At 52.2% G+C, this 19,002-nt stretch overlaps 1 protein-coding gene and 1 long non-coding RNA gene across 5 annotated transcripts in view; one reads left to right on the top strand and one right to left on the bottom strand.

The window, feature by feature from the left end:
* KIRREL3 (kirre like nephrin family adhesion molecule 3) overlaps positions 1–6,396 on the bottom strand; it is a 344,735-nt gene extending 338,339 nt beyond the window's left edge. For 2 of the 3 annotated variants that reach the window (XM_085081763.1, XM_085081764.1), the window contains exon 1: positions 6,171–6,396. In XM_085081763.1, coding sequence (XP_084937889.1) covers positions 6,171–6,231 — 61 coding nt within the window. In that variant the 5' untranslated portion in view covers positions 6,232–6,396. The remainder of the gene's footprint in view (positions 1–6,170) is intronic. The other variant, XM_085081765.1, reaches the window with a different exon arrangement.
* A 765-nt stretch (positions 6,397–7,161) lies between these two features.
* On the top strand, positions 7,162–14,651 carry LOC146427428 (uncharacterized). 2 transcript variants are annotated; one of them, XR_014856410.1, is made up of 5 exons: positions 7,162–7,437; positions 8,385–8,467; positions 8,595–9,047; positions 9,894–9,991; positions 11,615–14,651. It is a non-coding gene; the product is annotated as an uncharacterized LOC146427428 (long non-coding RNA). The 2 variants fall into 2 exon arrangements; XR_014856411.1 differs by lacking the exon at positions 7,162–7,437 and adding an exon at positions 7,582–7,999.
* The last annotated feature ends 4,351 nt before the right edge of the window (positions 14,652–19,002 follow it).

Below are 19,002 nucleotides of genomic sequence, written 5' to 3'. Positions count from 1 at the left end.
GCCTCATCCATGAGCAAGTTTGAGGAAGTTCATCCCTTCCACCATCGGTGCATATTTCACCCGTAATTAGCAGGGCTGCTCTCGCCTGCAGTGCATGTCCTGCTGGGCAGCGCTCCTCAGGAAAACCACATTATCGAACATTTTCTCCATTTCTATTTCCCCTCCCACAACGCTGGGGTTGCTCACCCAGAAGGCTCCTGAAATGTTCAGCTCTAGGTGCTGCCGCATCCGCCCAGACCTGGCCCACCCAGGCAGGGCAATCACCACTGCCTTTGCCTCGTGTCATATTGAGAATGACAACCCCAGAGCCCAGAACATAAATCCAGCAGCCCTTAGGAGGCGAATTAGCCACCACATGACCACACACACGCGAAACCTGCGCGGCAATTCCACCCAACGCAAAGTAATTGCAAACAAAAGACAGCATCTATTATCCGAGTTGAAAGTCTGACCGTGCCTGCATCAATGGTTAATGAGCAGCAGTTATGGCAAAGCCCTCAAAAACCAATTACATCCTGCTCCACCCCAAATGCAGCAGACCAAAAGCTGCTGTAGCTTTTGTTGCGAGTGGGGGCGTTGAATGAACACATTAAGACAAGATCTTATCCCCAAGTTAGCATCTGAATTTAACAATGCGAGTGTTCCACCTCCCACTTCCCCAGCATGTGACACTACCCGAGGCAGGACGCCCAGAGCCCATCGCTCACAGGCACTAAAAGCACATTTAGATTTTAAGCTGTTTAATGCAACTCAGTAAAAGGAAGAGCCATGTAACAGCCAAGTGACCTCCAGCTCCTTCTGCTCCACTTTGGAGGCTGCCGCTGCCACCAGGGAAAGGCAAACACTTGAGTGTGGGTCTTGCCAGCGAGGCAATGAATAAACAGGCTGGGCTACACTCAAAGGGCATATTGAACCAGGACATCTGTTAGGCCACCGTTTCCAAGTCCAAATCCCAGCATTTTCTCTGTCCTACCGCAAGGCACAATTCAGAAATGGATACTTTCCTCTTCCCCCTTCCAGCAGTCTGGAGAACAGACGTGCCCTGAGGTGCTGTGGAGTGGAGGAAGGGAAACCCTGGAGTTCTGAGCAGCATCAGGATCCTGCTGCTCAACCTCTGCCTGGAAAGACGAGCAAAGGTTTTAAAGTTTATTTCTTCCCAGCCAAGAAATGCTGCACATCTCCTGGCATGTTTGAAATGAATACTGGATTCCCACATCCCCGCAAGAGCCGGGCCATGTGCCAGCCCGAAGGCAGGGCAGACCTCCTCAAAAACTCACAGCTCCAGCAAACGCCTTAAATCTCAGCAAATAAGAGACTGATTTACAACCAATTTGTTTCACTACCTATTGATTTATAAAATAAGCTTGTACACGGTCACTATGGCTCTGTCGCTCTCTTTGGCCAGAGGTAGCTCTCAATGAAGCCAGAGGAAAGACTTGTATTGCTCTTGAACAGAAGATAAATTAGGGCCTTCAGCAATTGTTGGTATGAATTTGCTGGGCTTTCAAATAAATAAATAAATAAACAGAAGCTGTTTAATCCTACTGGAAGGATTCTGGAAGTGATGTAAAGCCAATTCTCCAGCAGCATTTCCATAAAGCCCCTGCACCCAGCGTGCTGAGGAGCTGAGAGCACTGTACAGACTCGCAAAGCCGATCATTAAATCAGAGGTTTGGAGCAGCCACACTCTCCATCACAGGCTGCTCACAGGAAGAAAACAGTTTATTCAAAGCCCTTGATCCTCAGCCAACTCACAACCTAAGGGGCACATTGGCCTCTCCCCCCTTTATTTACAGCTACAAAAGGAAGAAGAGCACGGAGCTTTTTTATCCTAACATTTGCAGTCCGACTACAGAGCGGCTGGGAGCTGGTGACACGCGGTGCTGGGAACCTGTCAGGGATTTCTGGGCACGTTCCGACTCCAGTTGGTGTTCCCTAAACCAACAGGAAAGCACAGAAATAATCGACATCAGCCCGAGATGTGCTGTGCATAAAGTGCCCGGGCACCTCCACTTAACCTTGGAACGGGGAGGCTGCTGGGGATGCAGCGTTAGCTCCGAGGAGGAACATCTGCCCTGCTCCCCTCCCTCTGGCTCAGGGCACCTGAGCAGAACCCCAGCTCCTCCCTCCTGTGCTCTTCCGAGCTGAAACCTTGCAAAAAAAGCTGATTTGAGCAAAGTCATCGATGGTCCTCACGCGGCTCTCACTGCAGGAAGTACAGATGGGAGATGGGAAACCTAAATTGTGTTAAAGCAGGTGTTGGAGGAGGCAATCCTGCACCGTTCCTCTGGGACAGCACAGGCTGGACAACACCAGCTCTAACTTGAGCCTTTTTTATTTTCCTTCCGGTGCAGCCCAGCTGTGAACACATTGCCCCTGCCAAACCTGCACCTTCCCACCAGCAGCACCTCACCAAGCACCTTCCCAAGCCATCTCTGTCTTCTACTCAACCATTTGCAGTTCACAGGATCACAGAATATTCTGAGCTGCAGCTCCTTGGGCTGCAGGAGCTCTTCCTTGCCATTGTTTCTGAAGCCCATTTGTACTCCCCAAACAACTCCCAGGGCTGACACTGACCTGCTGGCTCTGGGAAACAGCCCGGCACACTTCCCTTGCAAAGCTGCCCTGCTCTCCACATGGCAGGAGGAATGAACGTGGAAGAAGGACCACAGCTCAGATTTCCAGGCTTCTCATTAATGGATTCATGGTTGTCAGGCACAGAAACCCCCCAAGTGTCCCAGCCCTTGCAGTCACACACTCCCAGCACCCCAAACCTCATATTGTTCCTCCCCATCACCCACTAACCACCCCCAAGATGTGAAAATCCTCATCTCTTGGTCCTAACCAGTACTGGTGGGTGGAATTGGCCTGTTTTCTCTCATCAGCATAATTTCACCCTTCTCCACCTGGGGGCTGCTGCCGAGCCAGTGGGAAGTTGAGCCACTGCCGCTGATAACGGGCCCCTCTGACAGAAGATTGTAAAGCATTTGCTTCCAGGGAGGAACCAAGTGAACTGTGAAGGAGAAAAACATACCCTGCAACACCCAGAGAACTCGGTATTCATCACCCTGAGGGAAAGCAAACATGCCTTTGGAAAGAGAGCCCCAGACAGGCAGAAATCTTCCCATCCAAGGTAAATTTAAGATGCTGCCAAATCCATCTAGTACAGGCCAGTGAGAGGAGGAGGAGGAGGTGTAGGTGCATCTCCAGTGGTGCTCCTCCCCACAGCCCCACCGAATGGCTGAGGCACCTTCCCCGGTTGCTTCCAGCCTCCCCCAGTTTGGCTGGCACTGAAGCAGGGGAGGGAAGGGTGAGTTATTCCCCAAGCAGAAGCAAAAGCAGGCAGTTTCATGGCAGCAGCAATTGCTTCCCGCCAAGGGGCACCACACATCCCATCTCCACAGGAGGCAAATTGTGCTGAGACTTTCTCTCCCTTCCACCAAAGCTGTGGCCCTGACAGCTTTGAGGGGGTGGAAGAATGAGTGGTACCAGGAAAAAACCAACCCTGGAGCACTGGCCTGTCAACCTCAGAAAGAGCCAGTGCAGGCTGCTTCAGACCATTTGCAAGGGGGAAAGCCAGAGGATGCTCCAGGGAAGGCAATTTGTTCTGCCCAGGTCCCCTGGAGCAGTGAGCTGTGGGACAGATCCTCCTCCCTCCCAGGCTGAGCCAAGCCTGGGCTGTCCAGGTGCAGCACAGCCCCAGACAGGAGCAAAAAGCAGCTTCCTCTTCCTGCAAGCTCCAGCGGGAGCCCAAGTTGCAGCCTGCATGGGCTGCAGGAACAGCAGGATGCCAGGATAGCACTGGGATGCCCATGAAGTACAAACCCAAGGGCACAGGTGTTCAGATCCCGTGATGGAAAATGTCCTTTTGGGGAGGTTTGGGATAAGGAGCTTTTTTCCTAAAAGTAGCATCCAGACTACAGATGCCAAGTGGGGTTTTCAACCTTTCAGCCCTGCTGCCCTTGGCTTGGGGGAATTTAATTATGCCAAATCCCTTCAAGCCACTTTGGCAGGAAAACTCAGCCCTGCCTGCCCCTTGCCCACAGAAAGGAGCTCCTGAAACTCCTGAAGGGCAGAGTCAAATTATTTTAATTGTCCCTTGAAGTGAGTTTTGGCCCACCAGCTCCTCCCGAGCGAGGCAGGGCTGCCCTGTGCATTCCCACGCAGCACCTCATCCCCACAGCCTTGGGGACACCTTTGTCACAGACAGTGAGTGCCACCACATCTGGACACAGCACAGCGGCAAACACAACGTGTGCTGGAAAATCAGCCTCAGCACCTACACCCAGGCCTTTCCTCCCCCACAGCAGCATGTGGCTGAAGGAATCCTGTGCATTAAATCCTGTTAGGGATCCTTTGCACGGTTTCACCCCAACGGGAAGAGCCACGGAGCTGCCGGCGGCGCCTTTGTCGCGTACGGAGAGCGGCAACTCCAGAGAAATGCTCTCGGCTCATCCTGGGGGAGAAAACAGCCGAGAAAACGCTCTGCGAGGCACTCTGTGTGCCTCCTAAGCCAGCATGAATAAGCAGGTACCAGATGCACGATCCTGGTGGAACAGGCTGGAGACAAATCAGCCGAGCTCAGGCAGCAGAGCCGAGGAGCCGCTGTGGCTTCCCAACACGAGCGCTATTAAAAAGTGCATTAACCCACATTAAAATCATGGCTGCAAAAGGAAGGAGCGGGGGGAGAGCCCAGCAAATCCCGGCTGGATCCCGTGCACAAACTTCTCCAGCCCCGCTAGCAAACTGCCATTTGACCTGCAGGGAGTGACTGGGTCGGTGGGAGCAGGGAGGGATGAGGGAAGGCAGGGAACAGCTTCCAAATTGCTGCTCTGCCCAGCCCCGCCGCTGCCCTGCTGTACCAGGGAGAGTTCAGATTTGTTCAGCCAGAAACCCACACGGAGGACACAGTGGGTTTCTTTTGTGCAGCAGCAAAGGCAAATGCAAACACAGCTTTCTCCCTGAAGGAATATTAGTACAAGCAGAGAGCGAGGGGAAGAGAAAAGGGGAAGGGAGGACAGTGTGGGAGCCCAACATCACATCCGAGCCCAGGAAAAGAAGAGGGAAGGACAAGCAGGAGCCCAGACACCACAAACACGGCGTCCCTGCTTGGGGAATAGGGTGAAACCTAGCGTATGGTGGGGGATGTTCAGCAGTAATGTCTGGCTGAGCAAAAAACCAGCTGCCCGTGGAGAAGCACTACTCTCTCCAAAAGTTTTATCCTTCATTTAATCAACAGATGGACTAGCTGCGTGGGTTTGGGGTTTTTTTATCCCTTTTTTTTTTTTTTTCCCAAGCATCCCCAAGCCGTACCCTCACAAAAGCTGGCGTGGGGACCACGGCGGCGTGACACAGATGGGATTTGACACCGGCGTTGGGAGGGGATGAGCAGCACAGAGGCGAAGCTGGGGTCTGGCTGCAGCTCAGCGTCCTCCACAGGTGACAGATAGTCCAGGGAGCAGGCACACAGCAGCCTGTCAGATACAGCTTCCCAGAACGCACCCTCTGCCCACATCCTGGTTTTTTAGATTTTATTTTTTGGGTGGGAATCAAGCAGGTTGTAAAGTTGCGGGGCGAATTCCTACGGATTCCCACGCTGCTGCCCTCGCTGCCGTGCTGCGGGAGGTGGGATCGGGCGGTGACACCCCCGCGGGGTGCCAACCTCCCCCGGGCTGCCTGCACCCGCAGCAACTCTCCTTCCCCGCATCCCCCCGGCGCAGATCGCTCCCTGCCCGGGCTGCACAGCCAGGCTGCTGTCCCCGCGCTGGAGCCACTGCCGCCAGCCCGAGCGGCTCCTCCGCTGCCACCGAAACTGAGCATCCATCGCCCTCCTGCACCGGGGAAGCACCGGGCGGCGATGGGGGCGAGGGGGCGGCCGGGGGGGGCTGCTGCTCAGCCGAGCCGTGTTTACACACAAACACCATCCAATTAACCAAGCTGGAACGGAAAGCACTCATTTGCATGCTAAAGATTTCTCCTTTTTTTTTTTTTTTTTTTTTTTTAAAGAGGAAAAGGTAAGCTGCCTCGGCGGGGATGCAGGAAAAACTCTGCAATCCTCCCCTTCTCCCCCGCACCTCGCAAAACCCACACGCAGCCCCCGCACCGCACCCCGACCCGGGCAGCCCCCCGGCTCCTCCCGGCCGCCCCGCTCGGAAACTCCGCGCTCCTACCGTGGCTGAGCAGGAGGCACCCGAGCAGGAGGAGGAGGAGGTCTGCCTGGAAAGCGCTCATTCCTCAGGGTGGGCTCGGCGCCGGGCTGGGGGCTGCTGTGCCGCTGCCGGCGGGGGCTTCAGGCCGCCGCCCGCCGGCTCCGCTCTCGCGGCTCCATCGCCGCCCCCCCAGCTCCTCCCCCGGCAGCGCTGCCTTCTCTGGCGGAGCCTCGGCGGCGCAGCGCGGCTTTTGGAGCGGGGGGGAAGGGGAGGGAGGCAAAGTGCCGGCGAAGGGGGAGTAACTTGCGCGCAGCCGGGGGACGGCGGCGGCTCGGCGCGGGGTGGGTTTGGGGATGGGGGTGTTTGTGATTCCCCCCCCGCCAAAGCTGGGCGCACCAGGGGCGGGAGGGGTTCAGGTGGGGTGGGGGTACGGGCAGGTCTCGGGGTGCTCCTGAAGGGATGCTCGCACCCCTGCCGGCGCTGCCGCCGCCCCAACCGGGCACCCAAACCAGGAGAGCAAACACCGTGCTGCTCTGCTCGCCCCAGCTCAAATTTGGGGTGTGGGGGGTTGTTGCTCCTCACTCAGGGCACCTCTGGATCCCACAGCAGCCCGGACCTCTCCTCACCTCCCTGCGGGGCAGCCAGAGCCTCACCCTGAAATACAGGGGAATAGTCCCAAAATCCCGGGAAAAGAGAGGATGGAATAACATATGTATGTCGGCCCCCCCCGGAGATAAATTATATCTGACAACCTCCCACAAGTGAGAGGGAGCTGGAGATGCAAAGGGAGTGGGCTCTGGAAGACCCCAGAGCTGCACCCTCCTTTTCTCCAGGAGGGGAGCAGCAGCTCTTCACACCTCCATAAAAACACACACTGGAGCTGAGAGTGAAAATAATATAAAATAACAATAATAAAACCCCCAGATTAAACTTTTCTTTGTAAGGGGGGACCCTGTGCAAGCACTTCCAGTGGTCATTTTGCAAGGTTGGGGCAGGGGACAAAAAAGGGCCTTTTCTCCCCTTTAATTATCATTTTTATCCTTTTGGGGTGGGGTTTTTTTGCCCCTTCTTTAATTTCATTTTCACCCAGTGAGAGTTTGGGGGCAGAGCAGAGGTGCCCAAACATCAAAACTGAACAGTACAGTCATTGCTTAGCACAACACTTTGTGTGGCTACTGATGCCAGAGCTTCCCTCATCACCAGTCTGAGGGGCATGTGGGGATGGCTGAGGCAATTATTAAACCAAAATTAGAAAGTAATTACAGCCGTGGACTCTAATTACAGCAAGGTGAGTTTGAAAAAAAGGCTGCACAGCTCTCCCTGCTGTTCTGGGGGTTCCTGCCTGGGGGTCCTGGTGGGACTATGGCTAAACCATGTTGGCTACCAGCCCTGGTTTGGCTAAAAAAGGATAACTTTCCAAAATCCACTCGTGCTAACAAGCTAAACTGCTGCCAGGTGGTTAAACCTGGCTTAGGAGCAGCTCTGAGCTGAGTTTTATTGATTGAAACGCAAGCGCTGCACGCAGGCTCTGCTCTCAGCGCAGGGGGAGTCACCCTGCAAATAAAGAGCTTTTATTATTATTTTTAGCCTGCATCCCTAAGGAAATTAAGCTTATTTAGGTTTGTCCACGTGTGCTGCTTTGCCCATCCCTGCCTGCTCGTGTCTCTGGGAGAAAGAGGTGCAAAAGTGAGCCTGGCTGCCTGGAGATGTCCTATTTCTGCATTTTTCCACTCCAAGGGGCAGTGGCACTCCTGGAATGCATTTTCCACCAAGACATCACCTCCAGCCCTGGCAGGGATTTTGGCAGTGGCCACAACCGCAGTGGTGTCCCCGTGCCTGGCAGGTTACAGGTGGTGCATTTTTGGGTGTATTTTCTCTGGCAGCAGCACTGATTTAAATGTGCGTGGAATAAATTGCTCAGTGCCTGATTTCAGTGGGAATTAGATTTCTAAATAATTCCGAGGCTCTCCCTGTTGTGTTTCAGTTTATTCTGCAAAATGTTGTTTGCTTGCAGACGAGGGGTACTAATGTATATTAAGGCTGCAACACAAGTCAGACTTTCCTGTGAAGCTTCAAAACACCATTAACATTTGCATGGCAATTTCTTCTTTTCCTTTCACAAAAAAAAAATATTATTCCTTGCCTGCATCCAAAACAGCAGAATTTTTAACTTCCAGGAATGGTGAATATTTTTATCTTTTTTTTTTTTTTCTTCTTCTTCTTTCTCCTTCCCAGTGAAAACATTTCAGCTGGAAAATTCTCATCATTGCAATACTGACCTTTGCAAAGGGCTTTAAATCCTTGAGTGGAAGTAGCAGGTAAGTACGAAGTTTTATTAACTGATTACCTCTGTGGTTTCGACTACATTGGTAGTCAAATTTGATTTAGAGGACCAGGCATGTAAAAAAAAAATCAGCTTTCTGACATAATTTTGGCTTGCTGCAGCCTGAGCACCGTCCTGCAAGATCAGCTCCCCTCCACCTGATTCCAGGAGAGCAAATCGAGTGCAAACTGATTATTAGCTGCTCCTCTCGGATATCTCATTTAAATCTGCTCTGTGTTGTGGAAGGAAATGAATCATTCCAATTAAAAAGCTGAGAAAATCAAGGAGCTGGGGGGAACAGCCTTTGGGGAGGAATATTAAGCTGGTGCTGGGAGGCTCTGCCCCGGCAGTGGGACTGGGCTGTGTTTGCAGCTGGAAATCCCACGTGGGGCTCCTTCACACCCCCTGCTCCAGCCCTGGCCCTGGGTGGGGCCAAGTCCACAGCTCCCCATGGAATTTGGGGTCACACCCACCCACCCTGTGAAATATTTAACGGCAAAGAGCAATTCCAGAAGCTGGAAAAAGCAGATGCTCAGTCTCTCCCTTCCTTCTGAACATCAGCAGGGATAAACCAGGTATATTCCTCTTTTATTCCCCCCCTTTTTTTTTTCTATTCCACTTTGACAAGTGCAATAGATATGAAACACCACAACAGTGAAAGCCCAGACTTTCTCGTGCCTCTGCCTCTCTTACTTCCAGGCTATTTACTGAGAAGTATTTACTGGAAAGTGCAAGAAACAAAATGTTCTGAAATGCTGCAGCAAAATGGAGGGGAAAAAAAAGAGAATAATATAAAACATGTAAGCAGCTTGATCAAAATGAAGCAATATTGACAGAAAATGGGGTTTTAAGCAGCAGGACAACAGCAACTCAGATGGATTTCATTCTTGTGGCATTACAACGCTAAGCCAAGCACCTGGAAGAGAGAGAGAGAGGAAAATAATCACACGTTTCCCTGGTTTAGAAAATCTTTTCCTTGTCATTTAAAAATACACATGACAAGTGAAAGCTGTGCAGAGTCCTGCTGGAAAAACATGGAGCTGGGACTCGCAGGTTTTCCCTGCTCCTGCTGCAGAGCTTCCCCTGTGGCCTTAGGGAAACACAGCCCACGTGCCTCAGTTTCCCCTCTGCAGAGCACTGCTCCCCTTTGTCACTGTTTGCACCACAAATGTTTCCAAGCGTGGGTTGGTTCCTGATTAGAAAGCGGAATAATTGGGAAATGGAATGGGGGAAGGAGCAGTTGTCCCTCCAAGTGACAGGAGTGAGGCACAGCCCTTGTCACACCCTGCAGGGCCTCACTGCAGGTTTGGGGCTGAGAGGTCATGGAGATGCCAAGGATATCCCTGGAGATGGCAGGATGCAGTGAAGCCAGGCTGAGGTTTTGGGGGGATATTTGGGGCTGTGTTTGTCCCTCCAGCCAGGGCCATCAGTGAGGAAGCTGATTTCCCAGGAGGTCACAACCATCCTGGGGTGCTCTTGGAGAGAGAACAAAACAGGGACACCTTTTCATTTGCCCCAGGTAGGTGTGGCTGCCACTGCTTTTCCCTGCAAGAGTGAGGGCAGCTGCCTCCCAAAATTCCCCAATTCTGCCAGCCCCTCTGCCCAGGACACGAGAGGAATTGGACTGTTCCTGCTCTGGCACTGCCTCGCTTTCCAGAGCAACCCCAGCCAAAAAGCACCAGTCCCTTTCCACACCTCCCACCGGATCCTCTTTGAAAACAGCCCAGGGAAGGCCAGGGAAGCAGAGCAGTGGGGAGAGCCTGGGCTCTTTTCTCTGCTTGTCTCCTGTTCCTCCCGGCTGTGTGGAGAGCTGCCAAAGCCCCTCAGCTTGTGGCACTCGATAAAGCTCTTGTACAGCAGGTCTGGGAGCAATATGGGCAGCGATAGGCAGGGCCTGGGAACAGCCACGGGCAGGGGAGAGAGAAGCTTTCAGGGTTAAAAACAAAAAAAAAAAGAGCTTTGATGACATTTTGGGTTCAGGTGGGGATAGCTTGGCTTTCTACGCCAGCCTGGCATCCTCTTTGGCCGAGGGGAGCCATGGGGACTGGGAAGGCTGGAGCTGGGTGTCAGGAGCAGGGACACAGTCAGGAGCTCTCCACCTGCAGCACTGCTACAAGCCATGCCCTGGAGGCTGCAGCAGTGTCCAGTGAACACACAGGGCTTTGTCGAACCCCCTGGAGCAAAGCTGGCTGTAGGGACAGGCTGGGCAATGAGGGGATGGAGAGCAGTGCCACAGGGAGGGACCTGGGGGTCCTGGTGAGGGCAAGTTGGCCATGAGTCAGCAGTGCCCTGGTAGCCCAAAGGGCCACTATGTCCTGGGGACATCAGGCCCAGCAGGGGCAGGGCAGAGATTGTCCTGCTCTGCTCTGCTCTGCTCTGCACTAGGGCAGTCTCATCTCCAGTGTCAGGGGCACTTTGGGCACCACGGCATAAAACGATCTAAAGCTGCTGGAGAGTGTCTGAAGGAGGGACATGGGGATGGGAAAGGATCTGGAGGGGCCACAGGAGGAGCAGCTGAGGGCACTGGGATTGTTCAGCTGGAGCAGAGGATTCTGAGGTCGGAGCTCACCTGGGGCTGCAGCTGCTCCTGAGGGGCAGCTCCAGTCTCTGCCCTCTGTGACAGGGACAGGAGCCAGGGAATGGCTGGAGCTGAACCACAGGAGAGTTAGGTTGGATATCAGGAAAAGGTTCTTCCCCCAGAGGGTGCTGGCACTGCCCAGGCTCCCCAGGGAATGGGCACAGCCTAAGGCTGCCAGAGCTCCAGGAGTGTTTGGACAGCACCGCCAGGGATGCACAGGGTGGGATTGCTGGGGTGTCTGGGCAGGGCAGGAGTTGGACAGGATGATCCTGTTGGTTCCCACGAACTCAGGATATTCCATGATCCATGAAATCCTCCCCTGCTCCCTGCTCCCAGCCTGGGGCCATCCCAGCCACTGCTGCAATCCTGCCATGGACCAAAGGCGCAGGGGTGGCCAAACCCCATCACTGACTTGGTTCTTGTTAGGCCCTTCCTAATCTCCTCCAGGTCAGTTCCCCAGCCATTCCCTGGAGGAATTTTTGCTGCCTTTCATGCAGGTCTTTTAATGCAAAGTTATTTTAATGCCGTGCTTTGCATTCTGCTGCTTTCCCTCTCTGCTGTCAGCGGCCACTGCCACGCAAGGTTAAAGCAGCCGAGCTGGACCTGCTGGAATGTTGAGCATGGATGGGCTGGATGTGCTCAGCTGCCTCTGGAAGTTGGGATTTATGGCACCACTGAGGAGGTGGCGGTGAAGAGGGATGTCTCCTGAACCTTGGGGTGAAGCTCCACAAGGCATTTCGTGGGCTCTAGAGGGAATTGCCACCATGTGAGAACTCCTTGCTATGAACTGACACAGGGAGCACCAGCCAGCCTTCAAAATTCCTAGCTGCTCTCTCACTGCCCAGATGTGCCCAGATGTGCCCAGATGTGCCCAGATGTGTTTGGGGCTTGTCTCCCTGTCTTGCTGGTGTTACAGGAGAACTGGGGCCAGATTTCACCTGCCCTGAGGTGGTTGGTGATATTCAGATATGGGCAGATTGTCCCAATCCACTGAAAAACCACCAAAATTCTGGGTTAGGGTATTGTTTGCATGTCTGAACATGATAAACTCTGGACTGCATTAGTGCTTACTAAGAATTACCATCGGATCCTGACATTTTCCAGGTCCCACGGAACTTTCCCAAGTTTAATAGGAATTGTGGAGGGAAGGCGAGAGCTCTGCAGCTCCTCCTGTGGCTGCAGGAGAGGATCTGGCAGCAGGAAAATGTGATGGGAAGGATGTGCTGAGGCTGCTGGACGCTGTCCTCATCACCAGTTATGCTTTTAATACAATTTTTGGCGATTTTTCTTCCCCCAGACTTGCTCTGCAACCTGGCTTGGGCTTTTTTCGCTGAGGAGATAAAAAGCAGTGCATTAGAAAATTATGAACGAGCTGCAAAGGGTTAAATGGAGCATTTGTATAAAAACAAAGAATCCCATTTTTGCTTGATTGGCACTTTAATTAGGCCCATGTCCTTTTGCTGCCACTGCAATCAGATTGGAGGAGAATGGGAAGCTTCCACACCGTTATATTTATCTCAAGATTACAAGATTTCCATTTTTTTTTCAATTGCAAAGGGGGAAAAAAAAGAGAAAGAAGAAGAAAAAAAAACCCCTGCTACTTTATAGATGTGGCAAGGGAACGATATTATTTAGGGCTCGGTGAAAGTGTGGCTTCCTGATTGCAGCGCAAGAATTAATCTTATTATGTTAACAAGGGATTGTTATGCTAAGGAGAAGAGGGAAGAAAAGTTCTGTCTCTCAAGTCTGCCAGGAACGAGGCTGGGACTGCGCAGGCTCCAGAGCCAGCCTTGAATTTTAGAGCTCCAGTAAGAAGAAAGCCAGAAGTCCTTGTGGTTTTTACAAAGCAATTTCCCTCTTTTCCTTCTCTCTGTTTTCCATGGGGGAGGTTGCAGCTCCCAGTGCCCAGGAGGCTCCCAGGACTGAGTCCAGATAAGCTCTGCAGGTAAATAATGGTTCAGATTACACCTGAGCTCAGGAACAGCTGAAAATTCCAAACGAGACGAGCTGAGACTCAGAAATGAGGCTCGGCAGGGTTTTACACCCAGATAAAAGACAACTCTGAGCCCAGCAAGGTGGAGGGAAATGGGACACTGGGGATTTCCAGTTCCTGACCTTCATGGGAAATGTGGCTTTGTGGGAAAGAAGGGTCACTTCATCCACTGAAAAATAGGAAAAAAGGTATTACTGAAGAAAAAAAAATTGTTCTGCGCTACTTTTGGCACTTTTAGGTGTAAAAAGGAAAACCTCTGGGTAACCCTGAAACTCCTTCCCCTTCTCCCATTCCCTGAATCCCCAAATCTGCAGTACAGGGAATAAATATTCCCCAACATATCCACATCCTTCCTGCCACCTCTCTGATCTGGTTGAGTTTCAGGGCGATGAGCAAGAGCTCTGAGTCAATATCCAGCCCCATTTTTTCCTCTCTTTTTCCCCAGGAAGCTTTCAGAGCGTGAGCAGCTTCGTGACGAGCGTGAGCAGCTCTGAAAGCAGAAGTTGGCTGCAAAATTCCCGCCTGTCCCTGGGCTTTGCTCAAATCGAGGAGGCAAAGGCGTTTGTTGTGCACTGGAATAGTTTATTCTTCGAGCAGAGATAGAAATGATGCCGTTTGATTGAGGTGGCTAATTACACAGCTTGGAAAGTAAATTACAGCTATCAAATACCCCAGTGAATATTCCCTTACAAATGGGCAGAGGAGAAAATGAAATTTTTTGGGTTTGCTGGCAATTTGGAAATAAAAACATTGTCTCTGATGGAGAATGTAAAGCCAATCCCTTTCAAATTCTTCTGCAACTGCTAAATTCAAATGATGCTTTGTTGCAGACCAACCAGACAGTTCACCCTGATAGCTCTAAGCTACTTTTATTTTTTCTATTTTGAGATTTTCTGTCTCTTTGTGACTTTTGGAAACATTTGCCCTCTCTTTACCATCTAATCTTTTCAGTAAAAAACATTATTAGCAAGTTTAAAAGCAGATAAAACTGCCCAAGTGGAGTAAAAATCTTTGTCATGTGAAGTAAATTGCTTGGCAGAGAAAGTTTAATAGGAAAAAACCTACCCTGAGCCATCCATCTCCTCAATTAGTAAACACACGATAGTCTGAATTTCATTCCCACAGGCTGGAAAAATTTATAAGCAGGGATTAAAGTGAAGGGGAATGTGGGGAAGGAAGAGCAGCGAATGCCTGGATTGAGGCTGGTGGCTGAGCTGATCCATCTCCATCTCATCCCTCTCCCTCCCTGCCTGGATGGGATGGAATTGCTCTTTGGATGGTGTTGCTGACCCAACACCTCCCAGAAGATGCTGTTGCTCGTTTTTCTGGGACCACACCCCAAACCAACCCTTTATTTCACCTGCAGCCACGAGAACTTTCATTTTCTCTTAAATTTCAACTTTCTGGGGCCAGACTGCCAACCTCTGCTTCCTTAAAATGTCCTCTCTGCCCCTGCTTTTGGGCTGCAGGACTGGAAGCCCAAACTTCCTGGGTCTCAATTTCCCCAAGAGCACAACAGGTGCCTGGATGGGAGACTTAGGGAATGTTTTCCAGGTCTTTTTGCTGCAAAACTCCTGCATCAATCACTCTGATCTCCCCATTTGCCTCCCTGCCGTGCCTTCAGCCTCTCTCCCCAGGTAATGAAAGCCAAGCGTCTCTCTGGGTGTCTCTGCGTGCCTCTAAATTCCTGGGGCCTATTAGCGCCAAAAAAATAAAAAAAGTCAATGTTCTTGTCTTATCCTCTCTCCTGGCCCTCAGGAAACCCAAACAAACCCAAAATACCCAAAGCCCACAGCAATCTCCCCTTCCTGGCCACCTCATTACCAAGATCCTCGTGCATCCCAAGGCTCACAGGCAGAGCAGCACTTCAGGGACACTTTGGCACCCCTAATTTGCCCCATGCCACCCCTTGTCCCCAGAGAGGAGATGTTTTGTTAAGTGCAAGCAGCACATGAGGTGCACGGGGGGATTTGTTATCCCATTCCCGGGGGTACGAGGAGGGCTGGGGGTGGATATGTGGGATTTGCAGCCCCAAGGGGCCTTGGGGGTGTTGGATGGGAGGACAAGAAACAAGACAACAAAACACCAAAGTGAGCGCCAAGGGAATCCCATCAGAGCTGTGATCCTGGAATGGCAGGAGCTGAAACTCTGCCCCTCGGAATTTGGATGAGGGCAAACCCCTTGTGGAAGATGCTGCTGCTGGGTTTGCTGGGCCCAAATGCAAAATGAAGCTTCTGTTTCACCATCAGCCACAATACCTTGTGTTTCCTCTCAAATATCCAGCTGTTGGGGCTAAAAGTTTGGTCCTGAGTGGCCCACAGCACGTCCCTGGATATCAGCACATCCCAGACCCCTCGGCTCCTGTCAGTCATATCTCACTCTGCTGCAGCCACCCCGGGGATTGAAGGGAAGGGGAAAACCCTGAGTGCACTCCATGCACAAACAGCCTCTGGCTGAACTTCCAGAGTGTGTTCCCAGATACAGACAGGCATGGCATGTCCTGGAGGGGGAATTTTTCCCTGCTGTATGAAGATTTTGTCCTAGCACGGGTCAGAGAAAGCCCAACATTGATGGGTTTCATCTAATTTCAATTACAGTCATTAAAACTTTCGCTCACATGAGCTGAGCCCGTCCAAAAGGCCTGGACTGACAGGCCATTAGGGAGCAGTTATTTAAAGCAGGGCATGTTAATTTTCCAGGATCACAGACCAGTGATTCAGTGCCTGGCGTTGCTGAAAGGAATCACTCACAGGAATAAGTGGGAGCTGACATGAAAGCACCTCAGTGCAGCCAGGAGCTCCTGGGGCAGAGCAGCCTCAGCAGCAGCAGTGCTGGAAGGGTCACAGGGAGGTGCTGGGGTGGGACAAGGGTTGGGGACCCATGTGGGGGATGCTGAATGATCAGATCATCCCTTGCAGCCCTAGTTTGGTGTGACCTGGTGGATTGAGACAGGGAGGAGGTGATGGAAATCCAGGCAGATGGGTTTGAGATGCAGGGAGAGTGGATATGGTGCTGGCAACGCTGTGGAAAGGGGCTCTGTCCTGCAATACCCCCACATTTTTCCAGCCCTGATTCGGGAGCTGTGAAGAGCCCACACTCTGGAACAGCTGCCTTCCTTTCCTCCTCTCTGCTCCATGGCATTTTCTTGAACCACCAGGATGCCTGGCTCTGCAAAAGGGCTTTTCTCAGCCTTTATCTGCCCCAGCAAAGGGTCTGGAGACACTGAATGAAACGTGCTGGAGATGAGGGAGGAGGAGGAACAGACAAAAAAATACAAAACCTCCTGCATTGTATTGAATTCCCTTGAATTTTAAAGTGCTTCACGCTTGAAGCTTTCTGGGTGGAAGAATAGAAGTGGGGAGAGGGAGAAAAGACAGGACAAAAGGAGCATTTCTCAGACACAGCAAAGGACAGGCACGAATTGCTCCAGCCCTGGGTAGGATCTCATCCACATGGTGCTGGGGGACTTTTCCCACAGGCTTGGAGCAGAGCCCTGCTGAGGACAGCCACTCCAAGGCTGCCTCTGAGGCTCTGAGGTCCTCTCTCCTTCCACCAGCCCCTGGTCATCCTGCTCCATGGTCATCCCAAAACAAGGGACCAAAATTGCTTTGTTCCAGGGCGGCTGTGGGACAGGGCAGTGGCAGGATAGGGGGCTGGCATGGCAGTGGTGAAGACAGGGACAAGGACAGATGGAGCAGCTGTCCATTGCTGTGGTCCCTGTGTCCCTGTGTGCACCAGCCCTGGGAACACTGAGGAGGGGCCATGTCCCTGTGTGGCTCCCCCAGGCCAGCCCTGCCCCACCCTGGGGCTCTCGGTGCCCATGAATGATGGAGACAGCAGAGGCAGACTGGGGGGATTTTGGCCCAAAATCCACGGGGAGAAGGAACAGCATCCCACCCTCCAGAGCCCATTAGGAAAGGAGGATTTTCTCCAGGGGATCTTTTCTGGAGATCTGGCAGCATTTTTCTTCCTGGGGGCAAAAAGGCTCCTCCTGCTCCTGCAGCCAGGCTGTGCTGAGCCACGAGCTGCCAAACAGCAGAGACAAGCAGTGCTGAGGGGAAGGACACTGTTTTCCAGCAATAAATGTAATAAAGGGACCATAATTGCCCTGGAATGTGACCCCTGGAGTGCTCCAGACCCTGTCCCCGAATCATCTAGAGCATCTTTGCTTGCAGACAGCACTTGCACCCACATTTTCCTGCCAACCTCACCCTGTGGGTGATGTCAACCTCTGACAGAATTGGGCACAACCCAATTAAACCTGACCTCCTGCTCTCCTTCTCCTGCCCAGCCAGGGCACCTCACCCCTGCCTGCCTGTCTGCTCAGCTCCCTCATCTCAATCCCCCTGGACATGGGGCTCCTTTTTTATGCACTCCTCCAGCACCTCCCGCAGCCCTGACCTCAGCTGAGCCATGCAGGCCATGAAATAATCTGATAATCACAGCACTGATAGCAATAATCATCCTAATAACCCTGGTCCTGGCCAGGGCACCTGTCACCTGGGCACGGAGGGGCAGTGACAACCAGCTATTACATACCTACAGAAAGTGGAGTGGTGCCAGGGCTGGGGGTGAGGAGGAGAGTGGGGGAAGCAGGAAAACCAACCCCAGCTCTCCCACAGGAAAGTTTTTGCAAGAGCAGCAAGTCAAGGGTTTAGCTATCAGCCCAAAGAGCTATCATCCATGATAGGAGGGCAGGATGGTTTGGGCAGGAAGGGGGCCTTGAAGGTCATCCCATTCCACCCCCTGCCACGGCAGGGACACCTTGCACTGCCCCAGGTTGCTCCAAGCCCTGTCCAACCTGGCCTTAGACACTTCCAGGGATCCAGGGGCAGCCACAGCTTCTCTGGGCACCCTGTGCTGGGGCCTCCCCACCCTCACAGGGAACAATTTCTTCCCAATATTTTTTAATCTAAATTCCTTGGAGAGCCTGGCCCTTGGCCTGTGGCGTTACCCAAAGCATATCCCCTTGGATACACCAGCAGAATGCCCACATTCCCTGGAAATTCCATCTCCCCCCAGCCAGCCCAGCCCACCTGCCACCCTCCCTGTCACTGCTGTCCCTGCTTGGGCACATTAAGCCACCGGAATAAGTCCATTGCATGGACCACTTCACCTCTTCCCCTGTACCTGCAAGGAATCCCAGCTCCCGCTATGCCTTTGATGCCTTCCCTTCAGCTGCCGCCGAGCAGAAATGCTCGTATCAGCAAACAGATGGCGGCTGAGGCATGTAGCATAAAATATATTTATCAAGGCAAACAGCTGTAGCCCATTTCATTCTGAAGATTTCTATTAAAAGTTCTCTGGAGCTACAAGCTGCTCTGGCTCTGCAGCCGGAATAAAGCCGAGGGGACAAATGGCTTTTTGCAGAGCCTTTCTTTCCCCTTCCTTAGCTCTTTTTTTCACTGCCTGAAGAAAGCCTGGCCCAGCTCTGGGGTCGTGACACATTTATGGGCATTTTTTGGGATCACGGTTGTGCTCAGGGTGGGGCAAATTCCCCAGGAAGGTGTCAGGAGCTCCAAGAGATGGGATGACATTGCAACATCAGAGCTGCAGGGTGGATGACCTTCACTTCCAGGGATATCTCTGCTCCAGGCTGGAGCATGCTGAGCTCCAATCCGGGAGGGATGGCTTCCCATGGCCCTTTGGCAAGGCCTAGTTTGCTGTTTTCCTTGTTTTTACCCTGAAAAAGCTTTGCCACCACATTTACAATGAGCAAGAAGGGCCAAATTTGGAAGAAATGCAAAGTTTTGCTCAAGCATAAATGAATTTTCTTGGCAGACGTTCCTTGCGTGGCGTCGGAAAATTCCTGGCTTTTGCCACGAATTTCATTGAAACGTTGACAAATATCACGAAATCCTCCATGCAATGGGAATTTCCATATTTTGTATTAAATATACTCTCTCAGTGCTCAGCTGCTGTAGTGAGTCACGTAGAGCCCACTCCAGCTTGGCCCCAG

The sequence above is a fragment of the Lichenostomus cassidix genome, chromosome 24 (genome assembly GCF_008360975.1).
Source record: "Lichenostomus cassidix isolate B80296 chromosome 24, HeHo_3.0, whole genome shotgun sequence".
NCBI lineage: Eukaryota > Metazoa > Chordata > Aves > Passeriformes > Meliphagidae > Lichenostomus > Lichenostomus cassidix.
Note: the sequence above shows the minus strand (reverse complement) of the source record. Positions and strands in the feature narration are given on the sequence as shown.